This window comes from Corvus hawaiiensis, chromosome 5, assembly GCF_020740725.1.
Source record: "Corvus hawaiiensis isolate bCorHaw1 chromosome 5, bCorHaw1.pri.cur, whole genome shotgun sequence".
NCBI lineage: Eukaryota > Metazoa > Chordata > Aves > Passeriformes > Corvidae > Corvus > Corvus hawaiiensis.
Genome location: NC_063217.1, coordinates 27395120 through 27422671, shown reverse-complemented (window position 1 = coordinate 27422671; position 27552 = coordinate 27395120). Strand labels below are relative to the sequence as shown.

The window sequence follows — 27552 nt, the reverse complement described above, 5'->3', positions numbered from 1 at the left end:
GTCTTGCTGGACAGTCACACAGAGAACAAGTTCAGAGAGCTTGTAAAGACACCCACAGCACACATAGGTGAGAAATTAGTTCAACAACGGCTGGTTAATTGTCAGTTACATCTGAGATGATGAATATATAACCACTGAGACTTTTAAATGCCTTTCAGATATCCTCTGTCCACAAAGACCAGTGATCAGTTTCACCCTCAGAAACACAGCTCCACAAACAAGGGAGCAAAACGACAGGTGACCTGATAAAGTGACAAGTTTGGTGCTGGCAGCAATTACCTGACTCCATAGAACAAGAAACCCTGGGTAAAAACACATCCTGTATTTGCTTACATAGAGAAACAATAAAATTGAGTCTGTTCAAGCTGTTCTCAAACATATATGGTGAAGAATTAGAGGGAGAAAAAAATATCCACCCTCTTTCCTGTAACATATCCTATTACTTTCAGTTATGGTATGCTTAGATATTACTGGAAAGACAGAAAGTACTAAATACCAACATCACAAACGTGGTTTCCAAACTGAGAGGGTCACTTACATTATCTAACATGTTTCTCACAAGCAGGAAACATACTTTGGACAACAATGAAGATGTCCTCATTGTTTAAGGGAAGCTCTGCATGTGTACAAAAGGATCAGGAGCTAAAAATAAAAGACGTTGCCAAGAGACCCCAAGATGGCACAACATTTTACATTGTCATGTGCATTACGTAATAGGGAATTCACTGCCTAGGTCAAAAAAGGAACACCTCTATTTAGTCCTACTGAAGTGTAATGATAGCAAAGGAACAAAGCTTTTTTTTTTTCCTTCTTTACACTTCATTTTAAATAAAAGTTAGAACCAACTTTTCTCCCATTTCGGAAACCTTGTTATGCTGAGCATGATTGTTTTTAATTCTTCATCAGTGTGTTCATGTAGGTGCCTCACAACTATAAGTATTCAGAGGTACTCCATTATTCCCTTTGTAAAAGCACTGAAGTGTCTAATGTCCAGTTAATGAAAGGAAGTCTATAAAAGTCACCTCTTTTTCTCCAGTATTATGAATATCAATTATCTGCAAATTGTTGTAAAACTCATTTAAGAATAAAATGTAAAATAGCAGCAGATGTAAATACTGTTTGAGTCGAAAATGCACACACTTCAACACATACTTACTGCGTATGTCCCAATTAAAAAATGCACTAGTTCCATTCCTATTTTGAAAAACCTGTGACCAAGCTTTTTATTGCAATAGCAGCAATAGCACTCTGAAATTTCATGATATATGATACCTACACAAAAGCTGAAGAAGTTGTTGCCAAAGCAAGTTCCCACCCTTGCTTGGCTGCATACAAAGCAGGTATCTGGCCAAGGTAGATACCAGTTTATCAAAATGCACGCATCTTCCCTCCCTCACAGTGATGGCAGCTCATTAAAGAAGAAAGTCACCAACTATTACATAGACATCCACAGTGTTGTGCAGCATGGGAGTTGCTCATCCTTAAACAAGGTAGTCTTTTTGGCTGCCAAGTCAGTTTCCAGCAACAAACCTTTCTTGTTGGTCCCAATAATATTTTATTTTCTTGCTCTAATTTGTCCGTTTAAAATATTTAGGAGTGCTCATATGAAAGTGATGAATAGGCACATAATTATGTCCATCTTTATAAGATCCAAACCTAAGAAAAATATTCAACAAAGCAATACAATTACAACATTATTTAACCCATGCAATTAAATCATACAATTACTACCCTACTTCTGAATGTTCTAGGCAGTTTATTTCAGAAACAGGCCCCAACCCCACTTAAGTGTAAATCAGATTCTATGAACCCTCTCCTACTAAAGGTCTTTGAGTATAATGAGACAATTAATTATATTGGTTCCACTGATGCCATAGGCAGTCTGCAATTGGAACTCCTGCTGACAAAGCTGAGGGCTGCATTTATCTACTCCAATTCTAAGCTAAGTTTTTAGTCCTGATTTCAGTGGAGATGTAATTAAAACACCCATAGTATCAAAACAGTCAACCCTGTTACTAATATTGTACATCTCACTTTTGAAAATTATGGTAAAAATTGTAATTTTTCATTTTTAAATATGAAAGTTTTGACAACTGACTGTTATGGTAGACAGACTTGCAAAAGTAAAATGGAGTAATTATTCAAAATATCAGTGCAAAGTAATATTTAAGAGCAGTATCATTGTATTTCTAAAGAAGTAGAGTTAATCAGAAAAAGTTAAATCTCCTCCAATAGGGTATACATTTTCTGATTATAGGGAGACAAAAGAAATTAGGACAAGATTCTGTACTAAAGTCAACTGAGAAAAATCTGAACGTGAATGCTAACTGTAGGCAAGTTCCATCATGTGGAAAAGTCTGAGCAAACTCCTGCTTAGACAGGAAGCCAGTGGCTGAGTGGTGCATAAAAAGTGAGTAAGCTCAACTGTTGGGTGTATATGAGAAAGCAACTTATTCTGCATTATGCATGTCAGGAGTAGTAAACATGGCATTGCTGGAAATTATCCCTCTGTGGCAACATCTATCACTAACTTCATGACTCTTTCACTGATACTAGTATTAGAATAAACACTTTTCTCCATATTTCTCTTCCTTATGCAATACCAGTGGTAAAATGACAGCAATTTAGAAATATATAACTCTTTTACATTAAACCTAGTCCTTTTCTTTTCCTTCTTGACACATGTAGCATACTGCCTCAGGCATTCTCTTGAATTTTTGCTCCAATTATATGGTAGGTTTTGAAATGCTTATGCAAAAAGTATTTAATGTATATATTGTAATTGGTATTCTAAATAACAGTATTTTAAGACCCCCAATCTCCAAAGTGTTGAGAACCATGGGAGATCTTTCATCATCTGTAAAATGAGTCACCACACCACTTGGCAAATATCCCTATCAAACAATCTCAGAAATTAATCGCCTGGGTGAAATGAGCATTACTAGCAATTTATGCTGTGACACAGCAGACTGATTTTCCCAAGGTACATGCCAAATCAATCCAAAAAATGGAATTACAAATCAGAAGTTCTTGACTCCTACTCTTCTGCCCAATTGGGTACTGATCAGTGTCTCCCACTTTAGAAAAAGTCTTGTTCCTAGACTTCTCTTTTACAAGATGCCAGACACATCATCCCCTTCATTTCCTATGAGACACACTGACCTGGGATTGAAATGGATGTCCTCAGAAACTTGGCTGGGATCAGTGACAATTCTGTCATTGTCAACATAGCTATCCACATGATCTGGGATTCTAAATTTGGCCATCTGGACTTCTGAATCACTTAAACCAGCATGAGATATGCGGGCATAACCCAGCCTATCAAATATGAGAAGAGTTAGTTTGAAGAAATAACTCAAGGTAATTTCACCACATTCTTAATGAATAATGTATCTTTTTTCCTAAGAGTTATGCTTTAACTTATCAACACAATTTTCCATTTCTGTGAATATCACCTTCAAAAAAATGAAAGTGCTCTATAAACAGGATCATAACACCATGTCACAAGTAAAAAAACTAAAAAACCGTAAGTGTTTGACAATAAAAATAAGTTTTATGTCTAAAACCTTTTTTTAAAAATTACAGCTTTAGAATATGAAAGCTGGTATAAGTTCACCAAATTTTCACTGAAAAGATTTCAATATTCAAGAAAGAAACTCAAGCATCAATTGAATGAATAATGAGAAAAATTCAAATTGCACATAGAGTTTAAGCTGGGCTTTTTTAGTTGCCTTTTTTTTCTTTTTTACTCAATACTGTTAAGACAGCTATCAAGTTACTCCTGTAAACACTGCAGAATTAGCATAGTTTATTCAGGATAAGCTGAATTTCATTCTGGTCCATCCATCACCAAGAGAATGATTTACAAGAAATTTGGTATTAAAAGATATGGAGTGCATAGGTCCTGTGCCTCAATATGGGTCTACACAGTTCAAGTTTCCACTAAATCCAGAATAAAGATTGGCTGGATTAGATCAGCATTTTGCTTCAAGAAACCGCAAGATCATAGCTCAAAATTTGTATCTTCTGTGTCACATACAAATAAGGGTGTAGCCTTCACATTTTAGAAAGAAGTTGCAAAGCCAGAGCTTTGGGAAAATGTAGTTTTATGCTACCGAAGCAGAGTAGATCTGAAGGCTTTTGACACAGAATGATGAAACCTGTAATAGTGTCTTTGCAAACTATATTCAGAAATACACCAGCTCTTGTGATCCTGAGATCACTGTTCCACATTATTTTATGATAGACCCAACTGCCCACAATAATTGTTCAGGGATGTAAGAGTCTTCCACAATCACTTACAAAAGATTATAAAACTGATAACCATAAAGATACTTAAACCAACAAATAAGTGATTCACTTTAACATACCTTATTACTCCACGATACATAATATAGCTACACCATCTGTCACGATCTGTACTGTCAATATCCTAGAAGGGAAAGGGAAAAAGGTCAAAGAAGTAAGGTAAGTGTTCATCTGGGTAGGCTTTAAATCAGTAACAATGTGTAAACTCACTGCAGAAAAATATTTTGCCTAAACATTGTAATAAGGTAGAAAGAAAAAACCTCACTGTTAGACATGGACAAATCAGACAACTTTTTGACGTCTTTTAATGTGGAGCTCATTTTTAAAACAAAAGAATCACAGAATTAGAGGCTGGCTGGAGGTCACCTACTCCCAACCCTGGTCAAAATAACTTAGGTCGCTCAGGGCCTTATGCAGCTAACTTTTGAATATCGCCAAGGATGAAGGTTTCACAACTTCACCAGGCCCCTGCTCTAATGCTTGACAACCCTGCGACTTTTTATTTCTTCTGACATTTCCCTTGTGGTGACAGCTGTCCATTGCCTCTTGTTCTTTCACTGTGTAACTCCACCTTCTCTGCAAGATATCATGAGGTAGCTAAAGATTGTATTTGTAAATGGGCAGGTATTTTCTTCTCTGCCTATATGAAGTTACCAATTTGAAATATTAAGCTGAGTGTTTCCAATATGTATTTTCTCTAAAGATGCAGTGTTCTTATAGTACCTGGACATTTCCATTTTTTATTAATTCGGTATAGTCTCTGGATCCAGGAGCTGAAGTGATGTATCCTAGAAATACAACTTGCTTAGAGCTAGTCTTCAATAGGTTTGAAACAGCTATTGCTTGGAGTTTTCTGTCCAAGTCTTCTCTGAAAGAAATGGAAAATACTTTAAGACATATACATTTTAGCTCAGAATCTTTGTGCTATGACATAGTAAACCACAAATTAATCTGGTACCATTTTTGTTGCTCAGTATTAGAGAGTATGAAAGTTCACAGAAAGCTCATTGATTCAAAATTATCACTATATCTGATAAAAACCACATGGCCATGGTAGATGTAATTCACATTCTCTTTCTATCCATTACAGGAACAACATTTTCTATTACTGTTTTGTTTTTAATACTGATCCCATCACTAGGAAATGTGAATGTTAGTGTTTTGGTTATCTAAGGCTTTGTGTCTGCTTGCACTTAAAATTTAACTGAGCTAGCACCCTGTGGTGCATAACAAAAAACTTACATGCTAACAAAAATTTTATGATGGATAGATCATGGTAAATATAGTCTTAAAGTCTGGGTCCCATAATTTATGAAATGTAACTTGAGTTATATCATTAGCATTACTTAATTACATTCGGCATGTATTCTACACCTCCATAACAAGATTTACACAAGAGTTCCAACTTGATCAAAAGTGATAGCACAAGTGGGGCCTGGTAAAATACTTCACTGGATCCCAGTCCCTGTCCTTGGATTTGTCATAAAATAATGCAAAAGTAGTTCTCTTTCTATGATTCTTCATGTTAGTGACTTTAAACAGTTGTGTAAATCATGTTGTCCTCTTGATTTTGGTAGTCTGGGCTAAATAACATTGACAGAGAGAGCTGATTTTGGAATCTGTAAACCCAAAAGAAGACAACAATTTAAGTGCAGCTATGCTTTCTAAATAGTGGTGCTTCTGAGTGAAGCAAATGCATTAGGGAGAAAGAGCACACAGACAGGAGACAAAAAACCCCCCAAACACTTAAATAGAAGCCTGACCTAGGTATATATGAAGTTGCCTGCTCAGTTAGCTGCTCCTTCCATAATTACACCTCTCCAGAAGATGGGATCTTTTAAAGGCACAGACATAGTTATATTCTCACATTTTAAAAACTGTGTTTAAAAACAACCCTAGTTATCCAGTATTCTGTAGTCTATGTCAACCCAAGAAGCAGAAAAAAAAATACTAAAAATGAGTTATGCGCAGTATTTAGTTACAAATTCATTCCCCTCTAAAACACAATTTAATTTGCACTCATTTCCCATGCGTCTCCTCATATTTTCTCCTTCATCTTTATCTCATTTCTCTGCCAGGGGAGAATACAATGTTATTTTCTTCTACTTTGACAAACAATTTCTCAGGCTGGCAAGTCAAATCATCTGTGTGAGGCACAGATTCCTATCTAGAGTTAAAAATGGGGAGTGATTTCTGACAACTATATTTGTTTAGTAAATGGGAAAATCTATAAACAATTTGCAGGTTTGGTGCAGTTTCTACACAGGGGAAGGAAATGGGATACAGAGAATTCCTATGGCTTTCTGAGCAGCTTCTTTGTGTTATAATATTCTGCACCCTACCCATAAATTTGCCTCTCCGTGAATTGTAGTAATTTTTTTTAAATTCCAAATCTTACTACATAGCCACAAACATACTAGATATCCCATCAATTATATCAGAAATTACAGCTACATCGAGCATTCACAAAACTCTCTCTTATTAATACACACAAGTAATCAAAACATTGTTTTCAAGAATTGAAATATATACCTTATTCTTTTCCATCACTTGAGTTATTTTGCTTTTCTGAGTTCAGAGATCAGACTTCATATTTCCACTTGCATACTCTCAGAAGGAAACTGATGCATATTTTTGCTGCTGTTTCAACACTGTCCTTTCTTGGAGGTTTCAGATTTTTTACTTTTTATTTTTAATAAATAACATTTTTCCATTTATGCTATCTGTCTCTAACTATACCTATCTACACTCGTTGTGGAATGTAATAGATCTATTCCACATGCAAAAAGTCAGAAGGATGCTATCCTGCACTGAGATGCATCTGTAACCCTATCATTTGTTGTGACTTTGCAGAACAGTATCTTTAAATCTCTACTAATTCAGATAGTAACTTCAGCTGAGTTTTGCATGACACATTTGTCCTACTTAAAAAATGCTTCAAAATTTTAAACCAGTAGTTTAACCAATTTTAAACTGTCATACTATTTCTTCAAATGTGCCCTGTTAGAACCAGTATTACAGCACCAGATTTTAAAGGGTACAGAAGAGATCCCAGTTGTTCACAAATTACATTACGTGACTTCGTACACTATCGTTAAAAATAAATAAAATACACACTCTTCATTTCCAAAGTGAGCGACGACAAAATCAACCAGCTTCCCTGTGAAGTTGACAGTCAGGGAGATGGCTGGTGCAATCTCTCCCTCTGGAGATGGAAGGAGGTGATGGGTCGATTTTACAATTGGATACCTTGATAGTGCCATAATCCTACATGAGGAGAAGCAAAAAGTTACATTTTGTGGTTCACAAGCATCAAAGGTGTGAACTAAGCAGGCAAATGTGAGCAGAAGACTAACAGTCATTTAACAAAATTATAAGACCAGAATACTAACCCTCTCTAGTGGATTTTTCTGAACATAGAAGGTTTCCCTCTAAAATACTGCTTAAGTACATGTCTAAAAATGTATAATCAAGTTAATTCCTACACTAAGAAATATTATTCCAGAAATATGAATTCTTTCTCTGAGCTTTTCACAATCTGTATTTCACGCAAAACAGAGTTTTGTACTACCATAAATTAAAATGTATTTTATTAAAAGTAGAAGTAGGTAGAAATACATCCTTAAAATGGGCGATTTCGCTTCTTTCAGCTTCTGTTTGGACATTTTGCATCAGGTTTTTCAATGTATTTCATTAATAAAATCTCAGAGAATGACTTCTCTGCCCCATTCTGCTTCAAATAGACAGGCTCTGGAAGAAGAAAGTTACTAAATACCCCTCACACATGGCAACAATTAAATAGCCATTGCACCATCAGTAGGAAGTTCCATCTGCCATAGAAATGTGCATATCCCCCTGAAAAATAAAAGCCACATTATATGACACTATTTTTCCAGAGGGCAAAGATATTTAAAGGTATGCAACTGGTAGGTCGTCAAGCATTAAGGTAAAATTAGACAAAAAATAGCTGGTCAAATAGATAAGCATCTTTCTGTTCTCATTTCCCATTATACAGCCCAAGCTGGATTTAATGAATTGAAAATTTCTCATACCTTCTGATGCACTACATTTTCCAACTGCTATCACGTTTTTAAGTCTCAAATATAAAATTCTCAGAGCCCAAAACAAAATAATGTGAAATGGGCATCAGATACAGTACTTCCAAATCTGTATATTAAAGGGCAGGATGCCATCCATTCTCTGCATCACCAAAACCAAAGTAGGTTACAGGGGTAGGCACCAAAACCTGATCATGTTTAACAATGAGAAAATTCCATCCACATTGCATGGTAATGCTAATGAATCAAAGCCTCTTCCTAAAAGACAAGCTTCAACAAGTGATTATAGTGATTATTATTCCAACTATTCTTTGCTTCTGTATTAGTGCAGTTTGTATTGGGCAGTATATTTACATCTATTTACTGTCACTGTGCATGGAAAGATGACTCACCCCCAAGTGTGATCTCTTGTGCTTGGACCAAAATCTGTATAAAATCCTAGTCTTTCTCCTAGCCACATTGTTGGATCATGGTTTCCAATGAATGGCTTAGAGGCATCACTCTCTATAATAGTGATAAAATCTGCTTCTAAAATGGGCGGGAAAAAAGAAAAAAAATTTCACATTTATAACTGTTACCTATAAATGGGACTTACAAATAACTACATAATGTCATTATTTCCCTTTTGATTACAGAGGGATGGACACAAGCCCTGCAGGAGTCAGTCAAGGCAAATCAATGTTGGCCACAAAGTCATGCCCAAACTTCTGGCTATCGCAGGCCACGCAGCCTCCGATGAAGACGTACTTAGTGACTGCTTGCCATAGCTCATCCTTGGTACATAACCAGAGATACATGAGACTGCAGAGTACAGCTGGCCTGAAGAGACCTCATGCCATTTCAAAAGCATTAGAGATACTGTGCACACACAAATTAACAGCAAGTCTACTGCTTTCAACTCGATGAACAAACACTACATAGCACATCTGCACTTCCCTTCATCTACCAAATCCTATTGTGCTTCAAAGGGTCCTGTCCAAGACAGAACTGGATGCTGTTGCCAAAATAATTATTCAGCCCAGAGCAACCTAGCATCAGCCCCAGGGCATGGTAACAGAAGGGTTCCCAGCTCCAATGAATTGCTGACCATCTGCAGCCACTTCACTTCCTCACAGCACTCTGGTCCCTCTCTGTTTACATGCAGAGGTACGGTTTTGCCAGGGGAACATGATGGGTTCCCCTATATTTTAACTTCAGGATACAGGAAGAACTATGCAGTCCCTCAAGGAACTGGTATCTAAGAAAGACCTGCCCATGCCTGAAGGAAGGTGGGAGTCTGCAAGCTGTCCACAGGATGGCTGAACCATCCAGACTCAGCTTGAGCAGCAGGTCAGTACAGCTGCAGCAGCAGCAAGTGCTCCAAGTGCTCCCTTCTTGGCTGCAGTTATGCCCCCCTTGGAGTGTTCTCCTACACAGGAAGGGAAATAGTCACCACTTCACCCACAGCCCTTCCACAAGGGATTATGGCTACTCCATCCAGCAGCACTTGACACAGAAGATTTTTTGCTTTCCAAATCTCATACGTAGCACTGTAAAGCATTGTCAACAGGGAAAATGGGAGCTCAGAGCTCTTAAGTGGATTCCCAGGTTTTTCCTTCTACATCATTAGCATACATGCTGATCACAGGAACAGTAACTGAAACCATTAAGAGAGGCTGATATTGCATCCCTCCAGGGCAGACAGAAGTACCAGTCACAAAAGCCATTACATGTTGCATCTTCACTATTCCAACAGAGAGATGAGCCCAAGTAACGCACACCACCACACCTAAAAATAGACAACCCCTATCCTGAAGCAGATAGCCACTCTTTCCTCTGGGGTTCTCAGAATCAGGAACTCTTCTTACAGGAATTTCTAGCCTAATTCTGAATGCATTAACAAATGCATTTACTGACAATGTTGATGTAGTATTTTATATAACAATATACATGTAACATAAAACTCCAGAATACTGTTTCCACCTATTAGAAATTATGATTTATTAATTTATATTTTGGAATTTGCTGCCTTTTTGACTTACTGATTGTCTTTTTCAGAAGTGATATTTCATTTCCACAAAGAAATGCCAGTGGACATAACCAGGTAATCAACTTTTTCTAACATTCATTAATTTGAACTATAGGTACCAGAAATAAATCCATTCATTAAAATTCGTAAATAAATATGCAAAGATTAAATAAGCACCCAGACATGACTTACGTACACGAATGCTCCAAATTTCAATTCATTAAATGTCCTGGCTGTTTTCTCATAACACCAGACAGCCAGCATAGCCCAGATCTCTGAACCTTTGGTCAAGGGACAATGGAGTGAACGATGCTAAAATCTCTTCTCTCTTCACTAATTCCTGCATATCTCTGCCACGAAATCAAGACTTGCACAGGAGCACCTGTCAGTGCCTTTTCACTGTGTGGGTCTGTAAAGCCTCAGCTGCTCAGGAAAATCCTGTGGTGGACTGGAGAACAACAAATCCTGGAATGCAACGTTTCCTAATCTCCTGAACTGCCTTAGATCTTAAGCTGTCAGTCCCCTGTCTACCCTATCTCATGGGCATCACAGGAAAAAAATAACACCTACAAGCACTCCTGGCCAATTCCTTTCCATGCCCTCTGCAACAGCACTAATCTTGAGTCCAAATTCTTCGTTTCCTATAGCTCATTTTCCAACCAAAATCCTGCCCATGAGCAACAGTTTAGACACTCTTCTTTACAATAAAATCATGACAACCAAGCTACAATTGCTACTTTTCTTGTATACATTGCTCTGGGTCAATGATGGAAACAGACTTGTCTGTTTCTCCTCTGTATTCATTGTTTGGGGCATTTGAATTTCACACCCTTTAGGAATTATATAGTGCTTCATATCTAAAAAAACCCACAGAGAACTTATAAAACATTGTATTTTATCTAAAAGGATATTTACCTTTGTAAATATCATTGTACTTTATCTAAAAGGATATTATTTATGCAAAGAATTTCTCTATAGACAAGTAACTCATCAGCAATACGAGAAGAAAAATCCAAGTGAGAAGTGTTTCCTCTGAATAGAAACCTCTTTAAAATATATTAAACAAATTATCACCTCTGCAAATGGATTTTTGACTGAAGTGATTGTATTGGAGCAGCTCATAGATTGAGGAGAAAGCCACTATAAACACAGGTTCTTGTGTTAATGCAAAAATGGCCTCAGTTACCAAGCAGGTGTTTTCACTTCTGTCTCTTCAGATGAATCCTCCCAAATATAAATGAAGTGGGGAAGAAAACAGTTACCTGTCTGATTAAGCAAATTAGCTGATCCTTCCAAATTAGACCATCCTTCATTGTCATATCCAAATCTAAAAGGCCAGATCATAGCAGAGAAATCCCTTTTTGGAACCTCAAAAAATAAATGGCAAAAAGTTAAATACAATTTGAATTTTACGTATTATAGCTTTGCAGTAAATAACATCAGACACATGGTGCCATAAAAGAAATACAAGAGATGTTTTAACCAATATATTTTCCTAATAAAGCTGTCAGAATTACAAAAGACGAAATCTGCTATTAACAAGGGAATAAAGTCATCATACTTAAAATTAATTTGTACAAGTAACAGCAAACAAATGAAGAGGAAAGAGACAATGCATCTTTTCATCTAAGAGGAACTACCCACTTTTTGCTGCGCAATAATGTACTACAAATCTGAATTAATTGAAAAAAGAAAGCCACCTGTATAAATCTGTGCGTGCTTGTGAATCTAACACTAAACTTCCTAAGTGTTAACCATCTTGTTATTATCATTGCAATACTTACTTTCTTGCCAGATAGAAAACTGGAATCTTCCAATTTTTATCCGATTTCCATAACTAGTCTAAGTCAACCAACTTTTCAGAGACCTTCAATTCAGCGTTATGGTACAATATAGAACCATAGAATTACTTCATCTGGAAGAAACCTCAGGATGTTATCTGTTCAAACTTCCCCAACATGAGGTCAGGCTGCTAACAGCATTGTCCAGTTTGAATACAGTTCAAATAAACTAATTTATAAAAGTAATGTTCAAATTGAACATACAAGGCAAGAATCTCTCAAATTTTCAAAATATTTTTTCCTTTGTAGCATCACTATAAATCTCCAAAGATCCAGACATTTCAATTCGACATGAATTTATAAATTAAATTTTTGCATCTTCATTTATGCATTAGTTTTTCTGAATACTTGGTCACAAAGATTTCTTCAGCAACAATTAACACACCTAAGCTATCACACACACACATTACTATATATTTGGAAGTTACTATTCTCACAAACATCCTACTCACCCCTTGGCCCAACTTCTTGTGGTAAGTTTTATAACGTAAACCTAATCCAAGCAAACCAACACCAACAAACAGCCACAATACTTGAAATAGAAAAACACAGAAAAAATGTTTTTAATGCAAGAAAAAATAATGTTATTATTGCTGTTAAACAGGACACCGTTATTCTAAGGTGTCCATAGAATGAGAAATGTGTACATTTAAGTGACACCACTAGATCAAGGCAGTACCTATGCATGCAGAATATGTATATGTGTGCAAATACACTTTCCAAAACACAACATGCTGAGCAGGTAAAATGTACCAAAACTCCTTGGAATAGTTATGTAAAAATCATGCCTGCTGAAGAATTTGTTATAGGACATGAGTAAGAGCATCATGTAAACCCTTCAGTGTTTTCCTCTCTGTGTCCATGTATGCATTTGTAGTACACAATTTTTATTTTGTATTAATACAACATGTGGAATAAAATTTAATTTACTTCGCAAGCCTTTAGATGTCAGAAAGATGTGACTCTTGCCAGACTTCCAGAGTGGTCATTTGTTTGACACACCCTTGGAAAGGCAGTGCAGCTTCACAGAAAGCACATTCAGAGCTTTCCCATTGCTCCTGTAGCCTTACAAATAACCACAGTGTGCACTTAAGAGCTTCCACCATTCAGCACAATGTAATTTGATGATCAAAGCCCTCTGCAGTTATTTCCTTTACCCCGTGGCATATGCTATCTACAACAATTTCAGTAACTCCAGTTTATTCTTTCATATATTTAAAAATATATTAAATTATTTTAATGCAAGTTTTCTGGAAGAGTTTTGTGCAAAATTTAAATACATTTTATAATGGTTGATGTCAGAAGGAAGGACGTTACTTATATTAGCACGTTAAGGGATTTCATATTCTGCAAGACACAAAGGCTCTTAGAGAGGAAGCTGAGAAACAGTACAAGTCTGGGCATGATGAGGAAGTACAAGAAGTACTGTTGCAAAGTTACAGGATTAGTTGAGCAAGGGCTGTGCTTTGTGACAGGTAGGATTTTGAAATATTAATTTACTTTTGTGAAATGTTTCTTAGCAGTAATATTCAAACCACTTGAAATGGTGCACATGTTGCCTCTGACACACAAACTCTCACAGGCGACATACTTTTGGCCCCTGAGTAAACAGGGTAAAGACCTCCATAAAGATTCCAGAAACAGCCCTGAAAAATTGTGAAGCACTTTTGTCTCATTTTTCCAAATGCAGCAAAATGTACCCAAGTGGCAAGCAATTTGTTTCAAAGTCACAGAAGAAGAAAAGATGCAGGAATTGGAATCTTCAGCATCCTGATCTCTGCAGCGTTACCATGCCCTAATGCCTAGCATTTTGTTCCTCTACCAAACTTCACACTATTGACAGACTTTTTTCTTTAGAAACAGTAAGCTGACAATGAAAACAAACCAGGGGCTCAAATGATTGTAGAGAAATAGTTGAAAACATTTGTATGATTTAAAAGCCAAAAAGTGATAAAACCTCAAAACAAAATTTGATTTTCATTTCTCTTCAAAACCTAAGGAAAGCAGCAGACCCCATATACATAATCTGAAAAGCTGGGATCCTTAAGCATAGTTAACAGGCAGCAGATGACAACGTTTTCCCGAGGATATGAAACACGGATTTTAAAAGAAACATGAAGATTTTAGCTAAAGGTTAGCTTTGCTGAAATTAGTTAAAATAGGTAGATAAGTAAGACCGGCTGGAATTAATTAAAAGTTAATAATGTGTTAAAAAGAGCCAGGCTTGAAATAAGCTTTTAAGATGTAAGTAACTGATTGCTAAATAACTCATTGCCTGCCACTTTTATATTTGTTTAGCTGTGCTTATAATGAGAAACAGAAACACTGATAAATAGATCTAAAGAAATGTAGACAATTACCAATTTTTTCCCATCTGAGAACCTATTCAGAAATCACAAAGAGAGGAACTGGAAGTTCACCAAGGGTAATTTGTATTGTCAAAATTCAGAAAGGTAGAAAGGTCAAATCGAGGGAGACTACTTTTACTTCATCTTCGAGACCACTGACCTAATTCAGAACACACACTACACATGCTCAATGACATTTAAGCTAATTACCATACGAGGCGGAGAATGGGAGGTGTCGATGTTATAAATATGCACTTGTATTTTGGATATTCAGAACTTTTGTAGATAAATAGACTTTGTATTGGCTTGTAACTTTGCACTGCATATTAGGGAGCTACCCCACGCAGCTGCCCGGCGCTGGAATAAACATACACTTTCTAACTCTAAACTGTTAGAGTCTTTGTCCGTCTCAGTTGGGTATAGATATTAGATCAATGCCCATATTTAAATAAATCAGATAGGCCTGGTCTGAACACAGAGCCAGGCCCAAGTGCTGTGCTGTGATGTTGGCCACAGCAGGCCAGGATGGCCTCCCCACGCAGGAGTGTCACACTGTACAGCAGCTCTGGGCCAGCCCAGTCCCACCACACTGCCAGCCAGCCCTTTCAATGCTGTCACACTGAACTGCTTCAAAATTACCATACTGAATGGGCTGGGAAATCATTCACATCTTTTGCACACATATGTAAACCCCAAGGCTCAGAGAGGCCTCCTCCTCAACCACTAAAATGAAACCACAAATGATGCCAAATACATTTTCACATCTTGGTTTTTGCCCAGTTTCTGGTCTTTGTTTAACACACTCCATTAGGAATAGCCTCTGTCAGTCACAATCACAGTGAGTCAGATTCTCCAGTAGTTTATGTCATCACTGACCTGGAACTAGGGAAATACCAACTACGAATCTGTCTCTAAAACTAGTACCAAAAAAACATTTCTAAAACATCTGAGCAGAACACCCTGCAGTGTTACCTTTTTTCCTCAGACAGTATTCCTAGCGTCATGGAGAAAAGGAACTAAAATTATACTTACATAGTTTAATATAGTTTTTACTCTTTTTGAAGAGTGGTTTTTGATTGCTTTTCACTTCAAAGACAGAGCTAAGGTCTTTCTTGGGTCCTGTTAGAAAGTCTACCCCAATGCATAACATTATAAAACCTGTAAAAATATAAGTAATTAGTTTTGTCATAGGCCTTTAACATTTAACATTGCTCATAAACACATCTTTTATAAACTCCCAGCTGTTGTGTTATAACACAACAACCTTATGGCTCCAACAACAAAGATGATTCAAAGCACAAATGCAGATAAATGCCACACTTAATGTGGCAATGCAGGAACTATGAGATTTATTGACAGCACTCTCAAGTAAAGACTGATTTGCAGCACAGTTTCAGGGTATTACGTCAAAAAGGCTAACACATGGTAGATAAATTAAGCTAAAATCCTTCCAGGCAGTATTGTTTTCAAAGTTTACTGAAATTAACCTGGACAAGAACAATTGAGTTACACCTCCATATAACAGAACCTTGATATAACAGCTTGATGAAAAAAGTCCATTGATGATTGCAGATATCTATTATCTTTGACAATGAACTGCTCTGATACCAAGATACAAGTAACACATTTTTCATATAGGAACTACAAAAGCAATTGCTCAACATTTTGTTCTAAAACTGCGCAAGCAGACTGCAGCAGGCTGTAAGGCCAATTTAGCATGGCAGCAGCTTGTATCCTGGAACTCCAGAGCCAACAGAAATAGTTCTGCTTTTTAAGAATAGACAACTAAACACACCTACAGATATATTTTAAAAGCCAGTAAGCAACTTCTGTGCACTAACTGTTGCAACGCATGGGGAGGGTATCTTTTCAATAAATAGCTCAGACTGATAATAGTACAAGGTCTTTTCCAATCCCTTATGAGATAAAGGATCCAATTACCTTCAAAGAAACCAGGAGGGGATAATGAATTGGATAAGAGCTCTGCTGGAGAACATCTATGCCCTTAATATCTTTGTGGCATAGTTAATTAATTACAGAAGCCATGTTTTACTTCAGAGTAATAGCCAACTATTAGTCAGTATTTTTTTATTGCCTTTACTTGTTACGTTAGTTGTAGTGAAAGTTTACAAACCAGGACACTGGGTCTAGTGCAATGACTAAGGGGGCACACACAAAACCTTTCTCAAAGGGAGACTGAGTCACAGCCATTAAAGTTGATGAAGACCAGGAATCCAATCCCTCAGCATTATATCACATCACAGTGAAGCAGCACAGAAGTTCTGAATATAATGATCTTACTTTCATTGTCACTTTTCCTGGTGCAGTTCCCTACCCAAACTGCAGCAAGAGAAAGGCAGGATATTGGACAGGAGAAGAAAGCAAGAAATAGCACTTGCACCTGAAAGAAACCAGAAGAAAACAAGCAGTTTTCCAGAAAGCCAAGCTGTAAGGGTAAAAGCACTGCAACAAATACACAGCCTCATGGTATAATCTTTGATAAGCTATGGGATGGCATCAAAAAGATAGAAACTGGATGGAATTTAAACTCACGCAGTGCCATCAGCTGAGATGTGTTCCATTTACAGTTTTCTTTACCAAAGAAAAAATTAGGGCCATCTCTGTGCGACTACCCAGTGACCATGCCAGGTAAATTAATCACAAGTGTGCATTTCAAAGGAAGCAACAGAGAGGGATTTTGAATGAAAGTATTTCTTTTGTCAAAGCATTACTCAAGAAAGTATTTGACACTTCTCTACCACATGCTTTTTTCATATAACTTAAAAAAATAAATTTAATTAGTTAAGATAACTGTTTCTAAAGACTCCTCAGAGTGCTTTCAGAACAAATAAAATAATGCAATAATGGAACGAAACTCTTTTCAAACCATAATGAGCTCAAATCCACCATCTGATTGCTGTAATATAAGTAATACACATGGAGAGTAGGAAACTGGAATGACACAAAGTGGTTGCAAAGACATTTATGAAATCTAAAACCTTTGCAGCAACAAGTTAAGCACAGCGTTCATTACTCCTTTCCAAATAAAATATAGGCTAATGCATAACATTTTAAAAATGTGCCACACAATTAGCCCAAGACAATGTTTGGCATTGTTTAAATATAGTTAGTGAAATATGCCATTGAAACATGTTAGTACCTATTGCAAAAATATTTCTGGAGACAAAACCAGGAAGGGTTGGTGTCCTTTCCACCTCTCCACCCGTATCAAGTGATCATTTTGCTAAAGCCTTTATATTTGCTCAACTTAGTTCTTCCTTATTTACAAATACCTGGCAATTTCTTTTCTTCGTGTCCTGGTCATATGTTTCTGATGCTACAGGCTCATCAAAATTCCCCCCAAACACACTGGTGTGTCCACAAAACATAAGGTAGGGCCACATGACAAAGAAGCTCAGGTCTCAAATGTAGACTAGCTAGATCAGCAGGATGCTGCACTTTGCTCTGCAGAGCAGGGCTAAATAATGCACTGAATTCTGTTACAGTCTCAGTAGCTACCCCGTTACCTGAGGCACTGCTACCTTAGGTAGCCAGCATATTTGTACATTCACACCCTGGATTGCAGCCATATTTTTAGGGTGACTGATTAACAGATCTCTTCCTCCACTGCATACTCAGTTATCAGGCATTTTTTCACTTTGACATTTCCCCTTAACTGAATTCCATTTTCTGTTCACATTTTAGACTATTTCTAACAGTAAAGAAACAAGTAGATTATTTTTTGCATGTCTCATTAATTTTTGCTCTGAAACTTTTGCCATAGTAAATCAAACAGTAACGGAGCATTTGAAAAGACTCTTTATACACTAGACACATTTCCATATTTGTATTTGTTCCTTATCGCAAATGTACCTAAAAGAAGATGGGAGCTTTCTCTAACGTAAACTCCTCCAGGTACAAATTTATAAGCTGTACACCACACACAGAAGAATAATTCAAGAACATAGGCAAACATGGCTGTACTCATGGCTTTCCCAGGATGCAGACAGCTAACAAAACGTCCAGCTAGTTGAGGCCACACACACATAGTAAAGATACCAAGAATGTTGCCTGCAACAGCAGCACTCCAGGTATGTAAATAAAGGAGACCAGCTGAAGATGCTAAACCTGTGAAGGGACAGAAAAGAATAGAGTAAGTCTCAGTCAGGTATATTATCTACAACATTCATTTTAATATTCTGTCTAGGGAAAAAATAGAGTCTGGGAAATATAATTGTGCTTTGCAGCCATGAAAGCTGCATCAGTAGAAGAACAGTTACTCACAGTAGCCAAAGACAGCCTTTTATCTTTCGCAATATCTCATTCTTATAACATTGCCTATTCAGCTGAAAACAGTATAGCAAAAAGACAACAGAGAAACATCATCAAGAGCCAAAACTGAACAGATTTTCTTACAGAGTTCTTCAGCACAACAGAGAAATGATGCAGTTCTTAAGAGAGTAACAGGTTTGCCAGTTATGAACCTCTTTTACCATAATACAGAAAGAATCAAAAAGGTTAATATGAAGAGAAAACATATTTTTTCCTGATCTTCTCTCCCTGTAGATAACCATATGATGGGCAAGAAAGCAACTATTAATCTTTTACTAACTGCAAGATCCTTGACTTACCATGCTATCTTTGATTTGGGGATTTGACCCCAAACAGAACATTAACCTTTCCTCTCCTGTTACTAAGTTATGCTTTGCCGGAGAAAAAGGCAGTACATGAAAAGCCAACCACAGAAACTCTCTATAGCAGAACAACTTCATTTTAAAACATTATAGGTAAGAATACTTACTAACTGTCACACCATGAAAGCAAATGTATAGAAACACTTTTAATATTTAACTCTTATACATCAAGGTTCTGAGCATTTTAGAATACATTGTTTGAATCAACTAAAGAACCTTTCTGTACTTGTCTTAAATAATCAGTGTGTATACATCAAAACTCAAATGTTCATGCTTACATTACAATCCGCACACACATTTCTTAACACTAAGATCTCCATGTTCATACTATTTTACTGCCTGCAGAACTTGGAAAATAAAGAGATAGGAGGTAAGCTTGTCTCCAGGTGGACTGCTTGTCAAATTACAAGTTATTTTGCCTTCTGTGGAATTGAGAGGCTTATGTCATCTCAACCCCATAACCCTAGATATGGCCTTATAATAGCATCACTAAGGTTGGAAAAGGCCTCTCAGATCATCAAGTCCAACTGTTATACAATGTAGATGCTCAGAACTGAGATGCTGGTCAAGGGAACCTTAGCAGGGGCTTCTGAAGACAGTAACACTGCTTGGCAATGGCCTGGAGATTTGGCCTGTAATCCTTAGTCAACTGGTCAGACATACTGTACAATAGTCAGTGGCAGAGAAAAGGAGGCTTTGATTAGCCACACTTTTCTGAGACGTGCTGTAAGGTCAGAGGACTTGAGTAAAGGGAATAAGGTAACAAACAGAAATTCTGCTCAGGATTTGCACCTACCTATGAGAAGCAAGGCAAAACTGATGACAGAAGACCAGCTCCAAAATGAAAGCATCAGCCCATGAGCAAGGCCCAGCAGAACTGTACCTCTAAAACAACCATAAGGGAAAAGAAAATACACAGTAACATGATTTTAAAAACACCTGGCATTGAAAAAGAAACCTCTAGATATACAGATAAGGGTCCTAGGTAATATATTATAGTTCTTTTACTTTAAACAGAGCTAAATTTTGCTCACACCCAACTACATTTTCTCCCCTTTATTGGATGTAAAAACATCCATCTGAAAATAATGGCAATTTATTGTAATGTATAAGTGAGGTGTGTTCAGCAGCAAAAGCAGTCCATTGAAATCCAGGTACAAAAGGCAAAAACAACTCAGAGAAAATGAGAGGGAAGAATCCACCCCAAACAGAAGTATTTTCTTCATGTCAAATAAGGGATCCTACAGTATCTAACACTGCTATCAGTCTTGGGTAGCTCTTTTGTATACAAATTACAAATTATAAACTCTGTCACCTGCCACCACATGTAGTTGACTCAGAATAACTAATTTGGTCTCTTCCTAGATTTTGGAACCTGAATGAACCACACACAGCATTAAGACAACATTCTTACTAATCAAAACTTCTACAGAAGTATATCTTTTAATACTGCACACAGTTTATTTATGTGCATGCATCCCTGATCATCTCTCTGAAGCCTGAACTGCTAGACTAATTTACTGCATATTATAGATGTACTGCATTCATAAGTCCTTGAAACTCATCTAAAAATTGTTTTGCAATGTGGCAAACCAAGATTTTAGTGCTGAAATAAAATAATTCTGTATCAGAAAATGTTAAGATTTCCAGGTCTGGACAAAATGCTCAGAGATTATCTGAAAGGAAGAATGAATCCTCTGTGTGAAGTACCTTGTACCCTCTTTTTTCTATCTAAATTCTTATACCATCATCTGGTTGAGTTTTAACTTGTCACCCACTACAGCACTGGATTTTGATTACAATTTTGAAGTAGTAGTAGTAGTAATAATAATAATAATAATAATAATCCACTTACCCATATGGATTAGGATCTGGACCTGTATGTGGATGTCCACTTACTGCCCATCTAGAAATTAATGAAACCTCCCCAAATATCCACAGAGTGAGGAACATGAGGCTGCCAAAAGCAATCCCTGATAAAAACCAATGAGGATGGGAAGCAGTCTGTCTAACCACATTACCAGTTTTGTTTGTTCCTTGTTTACTCTTGTCTCCACCTAGAATAAGAATAGAGATACAGCTAAGCAAACTGTCAAATCCTATTAGCAAGAGTTTCTGAGAACAATAAATAGCCAAAATCACAAATTTACCAGAATAAATTACATGCACAAAAGCTAATTTATCTGATTAGGATTGTGTTATCAGAAATTGATAACACCAAAAAAAATTAAAAATCTCTACTAACAATCTTAGGTCTGTCAAAAAAATATACTCACCATAAGTGCACAAAAATTACAACCTGCCCATCTGATTATTTTCATAATATTGGAATTTAAATATTTAAATTTGCTTTGAAAATCAGCAGAAAACTTACTAGAATTTGTTCAGAGGATTCTGTTGACTGAAACTCTAAACTCTGATAAGAACAAAACCTGACACTTCCAAATAAGCCAGAAATAAACTCCTTCCTTCTCCTTTTTTCCATGTACTTTAGAACCTCTCTCATCTAAGCAGAAAGCAGCACCTTTAATTGCATAGGTATATCACTTTGTCACCCACAAACAAGACAGATTTCCTTCCTAATCTCCTGCAGCAGATTCCCTTTCTAAATTCTGGTGAAAGCTCAGGCTTAATTTCTATCATGTAATGCAAACTTGCGAACAATATGCATTATGCTAATTTCTACCCACTTACACATAGATAAGGTTTTATCTTTCAATTAATTCATCATGGTTATACTGAGAAGGAAGGAGATTCTGAGGATTTAACATGAGCTGCCTTACCTAATCAACCCAACCTTGCTCTCTTCCTTGGCAATACCACCTCCACAGTTTAGCCTGTGCCAGCCCCCACTGCTGTGTACCCCATACAAACACTCCAAGAACTTGGGAAAATTTTAACCAGGACAAGCTGTCCACTCTTCCAATTCTTTCTGTTTATTTTGACATATCAGCTGCTCCCCAACTTTGTCCTGTCTCCCCTTCTCTGTCAAAGGATATGCATTGGCAGAGAAACTCAAAGTGCAAACTGAATTAACATACTAACAAAAATACTATAGATGTTTCATGCTGGAAAGACAATAACCCGTTCTGGTTTTATTGGTCTAGCTTATGCCTTTGTTTGTGTTACTGTCATATATTGACACTGCAAGTAGGAAAAAGAGGCAGGTCTAGCTTATGCCTTTGTTTATGTTACTGTCATATTATTGACACTGCAAGCAGGAAAAAGAGGCAGTTCCAGTACCAACTTACTACACCTTGTATGAATTGTGATACCAGTTCTGCCATGTTATGGGAAGATGGAAGTACCCCATGGCTTCTAAAGCCTGCAATGCTCATGCATCAGGTCAAAAACCAGACTGTGTTGGGGAAAATAATCAAAGAATGAAAACCCAGTGACACATAGCCAGGTATACTTTAGGTTCTTTTCATAACCACCATCTTTGCTGTAATATACTTACCTGAATGAATTTGCTCCACTGCTGCTACAAAACCAATTGCCAGTATGATAGTATTGGCAACTTGTGAGCTCCAGACTGGATTAAGTGATGTATACCAGATACGAAGAACAAGGAGCATTATCTTGCCTAGCATGAAGCCCCATATCCTGATGAACCTGGAAGAATCAGTTTTTGAAATAGTGAGGCATTTGGGGAAAAAAATAAATCTTAACTTCTAGGGGACAAGAAAAAAAAAAAAGAAAACAGTTTTTAATATAAAGAAACATCAGTTAAGTTCCATCAGTATAAGAAAATACCTTTGTACACTGTTTCCTGACCACCATGTTACTGTTTGAACCAGCAATGAAGAAGAAACACCAGCAGCCAAGATGAGTAGTCTAATTGAAGCATTTGGTGCCTGGTATGATGCTAAGCTTCCTACAAACAAATACACACACACAGAGGTTGCTTTAAAGGGCAATAGAGATCAGGTAATGAGGATTTCCTGTACATTAGTTCAACCTTGTCTGTAATTTGAATGGCTATACCATTCATCTGAAAACACATGACACTACACATTTTTAAACAAACCAAAGAAATGTAGGTATGCATAGAAACTGGGTATACATGACTTTATAGCAGTTATCATTTTCAAAGAAAAAATTATATGAAGGAACTATCCAATAATCCAAGTGATTGACCTAATTTAAGTACTTATGGTGATCTATTCCATAAAGAGGCTACATGGATAAAATATCTAAGCATACAGATAGTCCTCAATCATGCACTTAGATAACTCAAAAACCATAAAGTTTTATGTACGGTGACTGCTCCTGTCTAAAAAGGATATGGCTTTTGCCACAGTGTACTTACTTTTATAAGTGGGCTGTGGCAAAAGCCACGTTCTTTATTAGACAGGAGCAGTCACCAAACACAGCTCAGGGATTAGTAATCAACTGCCTTAGCAGGGGTGAACAAGGCTTTCTCTGGCCCCGTATCTGGTCTCAGAGTGGTCACCACCAGCCTGTGCCATCTCATTACTGAAAACTACCACTTTCCCAGTCACTGAAGGAGAGCATGCACACATATCTTTGCCATTTCCCAGGGCACAATGACCTCACATTATCAGCAGTTTTAAACTCTGCTAACAGGCTTCCAATTCAAGTGACTATGGACCACATATATTCTCTTCTAATCTCAGTCAGTGTGGCAAATTCTGGCCCAGGACCAATGACCAACAGCAGAAGAAGCAACACTGCTATGCTACCAGCCATTTGCTAAGTGAGCATGAGTCAAACTTGAAGAGACGTTAAGCAAGTAACGTCAGAAATGGAGCTGCAGATTCTGGCAACACATGCTAGGAATCCTCCAACTGTTTACCTGCTCATTCTGCTCAAAGATGCAAAGCTTAGAGCCAAGATGATAAACAAGATCTATCTGAAGTGAAGGTGTACTTCTGTGGACTTCAACAGAAGTTGCATGTACAGTACAGGCAGATTTCTGTCCCTAAATTGTGCTGGCAATCCATAAACCTGCTTCTTCAAATATTTCATCATGTGGGCTACCCTGATTAAAGCTAGCATGGGTTTGCCAAGTTAGAGCAGACACACCTTTTGTTGCTGGGCAAGTACACCCAAGACTTAAATATATCTATCCAAACACCCAAACTTAACATATATTGTCTGAAGACACAGATGCAAATAGACACTACTCAGGGTACTTTGTTATTGCTTGTTTGTTTCCAAATAGAACATAAAACCAAGTAGTATGAAAGGATACAGAAATTAGAAGTTGCAGGGAAAAGAAAGCTTCCAGAAAAGGCAGAAAGAAACAGAACATTAAAAAAATTGTTTCACTCACAGAAGACTACTTTTATAATAGCCCCAAGCTGTTCTGTAATGTCTTGTCCATACCCATTGTCACAATACAAAAAAGCACCTGTTCTGCTGGTGTTTGAGTGATACTGAAAACACCTTTCCTATTGGGCATCACTCATACCAAATTAAAATTCTGGTTTCGGCTAAGCATGAGGAATTTTCATATTATTTGATAGTGAAATTGAAGACTGCGTAGAATGGGGCGGAGCATGCATGGGGTAGATTGTTCCGCCTGACAGTTCAACAAGTCCCAGAGGAAGGCCATGGCCTTTCTGAGACGGAAAACAGATCAAAAAGAGAATGAATAAGAGTGTCTCAGTATGAAGGAGGAAAAAAGCAGGAAGAATTAAGAAACAGCAGAATCAGTATGATGGGACAGAACTAACATAAAAGACCGTCACTGCTCTTTATTTAGCAGAACAAAAATTTCTTTAGCAGAACAAACACTTTTAAGGGATTTCCATTGCTTTTGAGAAAGTGAACTAATAAACACAGCAAGGTGATCTGAAGGACTAATCTTAAATAAACATGGCAAACTTTGTGTTATTGTCACATCTGAAGGAAGGTAAGGTGCCATTTTAAATGCTCACACTCACTCCCAGTTTCTAAACTAGAAGATCTTGGAGAAAGCAAAAACACTGAGCACTGCTGCAGGAAGATGAAGATTCTGCTCACTGAGAAGCTTATTACAAAACAACAAAAAAAGCATTGGGATGGATATAATGGGAAGAATAGGAAAAGTAAAGAACATGGTAAGACTATTCTTCATCAAAATCAATGACAAACTATGCTCAGTTCTAGTATTTTTCTAGAGATAAAGAACAAGAATTCTTTTTAAAAAAACTACACAAGGAAAGTAAATAAGATGATCTTACTCCGTCTTCTAACAGTAAAAAACTATAAGAAAAGTGATTATCTGACTATCATCTTATATTAACAAATGAGGAGCCAGGAAATGCTGCTTCTAAAACACAGCAGCAGCATTTTCACCTCTACACAGGACGGAGACCCTTGTCTCCTGCGAGTTCATCCGGAGTGGGAAACTCTTTAGCAGTAACTTGCTTCTGAACGTGGCTGTAACTGCCAAACCTTCCCCCAAAAAACTTTCAAAAAATCAACAAGAGCTAAGATTTGCACCAGTTAGCTGAAGACCAAAGAGGGAATCCCAGCAAGTCTATGTTTAAGGAGGAGCCTGTGGAATGGGTAATGGGGCATCTTTTTCCTGAGTTTAAGATCAAACTTTCTTCCTGTGCAACTGACCGTATAAGGGTTATTTCATATTTAGAATGAGCCTATAACCCCATCATTATGCTAGAGAAAAGTAGATAGATTCAATTTTAAAAATACATTCCTAGAAGGAAAAGACTGCCTCAGAAACTAAAAAAGGATATTTCACTCACAGAAGACTACTTTTATAATAGCCCCAAGCTGTTCTGTAATGTCTCGTCCATACCCATTGTCACAATAAAAAAAAACACCTGTTCTGCTGGTATTTGAGTGATACTGGAAACACCTTTCCTATTGGGTGTCACTCATACTAAATTAAAAGCTCCTAGAAATAAAAGTGAAATGAGATTTTTCTGTATTTATGCAATACAACTGCTGCAAAAAATACTTCTCTGACTATAGTTAAAAGCTTGAGAGCATAAAAAAGAAACCAATAAAACATGAGTATGGGGAGAGCAAGAACTTCTTACTCCTGTCTCTTTTTGTAATCACCTGAATTTTAAGGCAATTTGGACTGTTGGTTCTTACAGATAGATACCAAAACGGAATCTACAACTCACTGCAGTACGTACTTACCAACCATAGTCAATCTCAGAACGGCTAGGACATACTTATTGTTAGCCAACCTCCAAAAAGGGCCTATTGTCAAGAATATTGGAGAAAAGAAGGCAACAGCAAAAACTTCTAGGCCCGTGAGTGCCAGTGTCTGAAGGGGGAAGTAGTAGATCATTGGTGGCAGTGCATGGTAAAGAGACCAAGAAATGTAGCCTAAAAAAAAAAAACAAACACAAACCAACCCCATCACGTATTTTCAGCAGCAAGATTTCTTGGAAATTACTTTAAAAGTACCATTTTATACTTCTGCATATAGACTATCAAATGTATTTGAAAGCAGTTTAAGCAACAACAGTCACTTTCAGTGAAGAAGTATTTGGTTATTTTGAGTTAAACAAACACATTTTCCGAGGAAATAGAATGATGAGAATAAAACAGCTCTTCCCCCACTCAGACAGCAGTTCTTTGATCCTCAGCGAAGTGCTCAACTTCGGAAAGGATTAGTGTTCAGAAGGCTGGCTAAATAAGCAGTCCACCCACACTCTCAGGGCTCCTCAAAGGCAGACTGGTGGCTAAAGGAATTATTCTAGTAAATCGGTGTGGTGTTCTCCCCTGGAGACACCTTGTCCAGGCACACCAGCACAGCGCTGTGAGTTCCCGTGCTCTGCAGGAGACGCACCAAGCGGGCGATACCGCGGGTGCTGGGTATGGCGACCACCCTCGGCGCCCTGCCTTGAGCAGGGCAGCACAGCACCGGCTCTGCAACACCTGCACAAACACTTGGCCGGGAGCAGCAATAAATTCTAGGCTGATCCAAGAAACAAAAGGCATTCCAGCGCTAGAGGAAAAAACGAGCCAAAAGAAGCACACTCAGATGTGAGCACTATTTACTCGTTGCAGAGGGGAGCCGTTCATCGGCGACGCGCCTGCCCGTACGGTGAGCCCCGCGACACCCTGCCGGGGCTGCCCTGCCACGGCCGGTCCCGGCTGAGCCCCCCGGGTGCCCCTCACCGCGGCCCCTCGCCCCCAGCAGCCCCGTCGGGCGGCACCGCCGCCACCTACCCAGGAGACTCTCCGAGAGAACGGCCTTCCACAGGGGAAACATCGCCCCCGGCGCTGCCCGGCTGTGCAGGGGCTGCGTCCCTCTCACCGGGCGCCGAGTCCCGAGTGCCCGGGAGGGCGCGGCTCCGCCGCCCG

At 37.8% G+C, this 27552-nt stretch overlaps 1 protein-coding gene across 2 annotated transcripts; it reads right to left on the bottom strand.

Annotated features, from left to right (window-relative positions):
* Positions 1–807: 807 nt before the first annotated feature.
* CWH43 (cell wall biogenesis 43 C-terminal homolog) lies at positions 808–27552 on the bottom strand. Of its 2 annotated transcripts, XM_048304520.1 has the most exons (16): positions 27418–27552; positions 26377–26568; positions 23014–23134; positions 22718–22872; positions 21113–21314; positions 20054–20142; positions 18437–18691; positions 15596–15721; positions 12668–12747; positions 11637–11742; positions 8759–8894; positions 7426–7575; positions 5032–5176; positions 4371–4432; positions 3163–3318; positions 808–1656 (listed from the first exon to the last, which is right to left on the bottom strand). In XM_048304520.1, the coding sequence occupies exons 1-16, from the start codon at positions 27458–27460 to the stop codon at positions 1569–1571; spliced, it is 2106 nt and encodes a 701-aa protein (XP_048160477.1). In that variant the 5' UTR covers positions 27461–27552; the 3' UTR covers positions 808–1568. The 2 variants fall into 2 exon arrangements, with proteins under 2 accessions (XP_048160477.1, XP_048160478.1); XM_048304521.1 differs by lacking the exon at positions 15596–15721.

What these genes read in the sequence shown, in the direction of transcription:
- CWH43 (XM_048304520.1), bottom strand. Translation starts at nt 27,460, where the DNA reads ATGTTTCCCCTGTGGAAGGCCGTTCTCTCGGAGAGTCTCCTGG. An exon ending in TCAGGAAACAGTGTACAAAG is followed by an intron (nt 22,873 to 23,013) that starts GTATTTTCTTAT and finishes TGATTCTTCCAG; the next exon opens with GTTCATCAGGATATGGGGCT. An exon ending in AGTGGAGCAAATTCATTCAG is followed by an intron (nt 21,315 to 22,717) that starts GTAAGTATATTA and finishes TTCTTATTCTAG; the next exon opens with GTGGAGACAAGAGTAAACAA.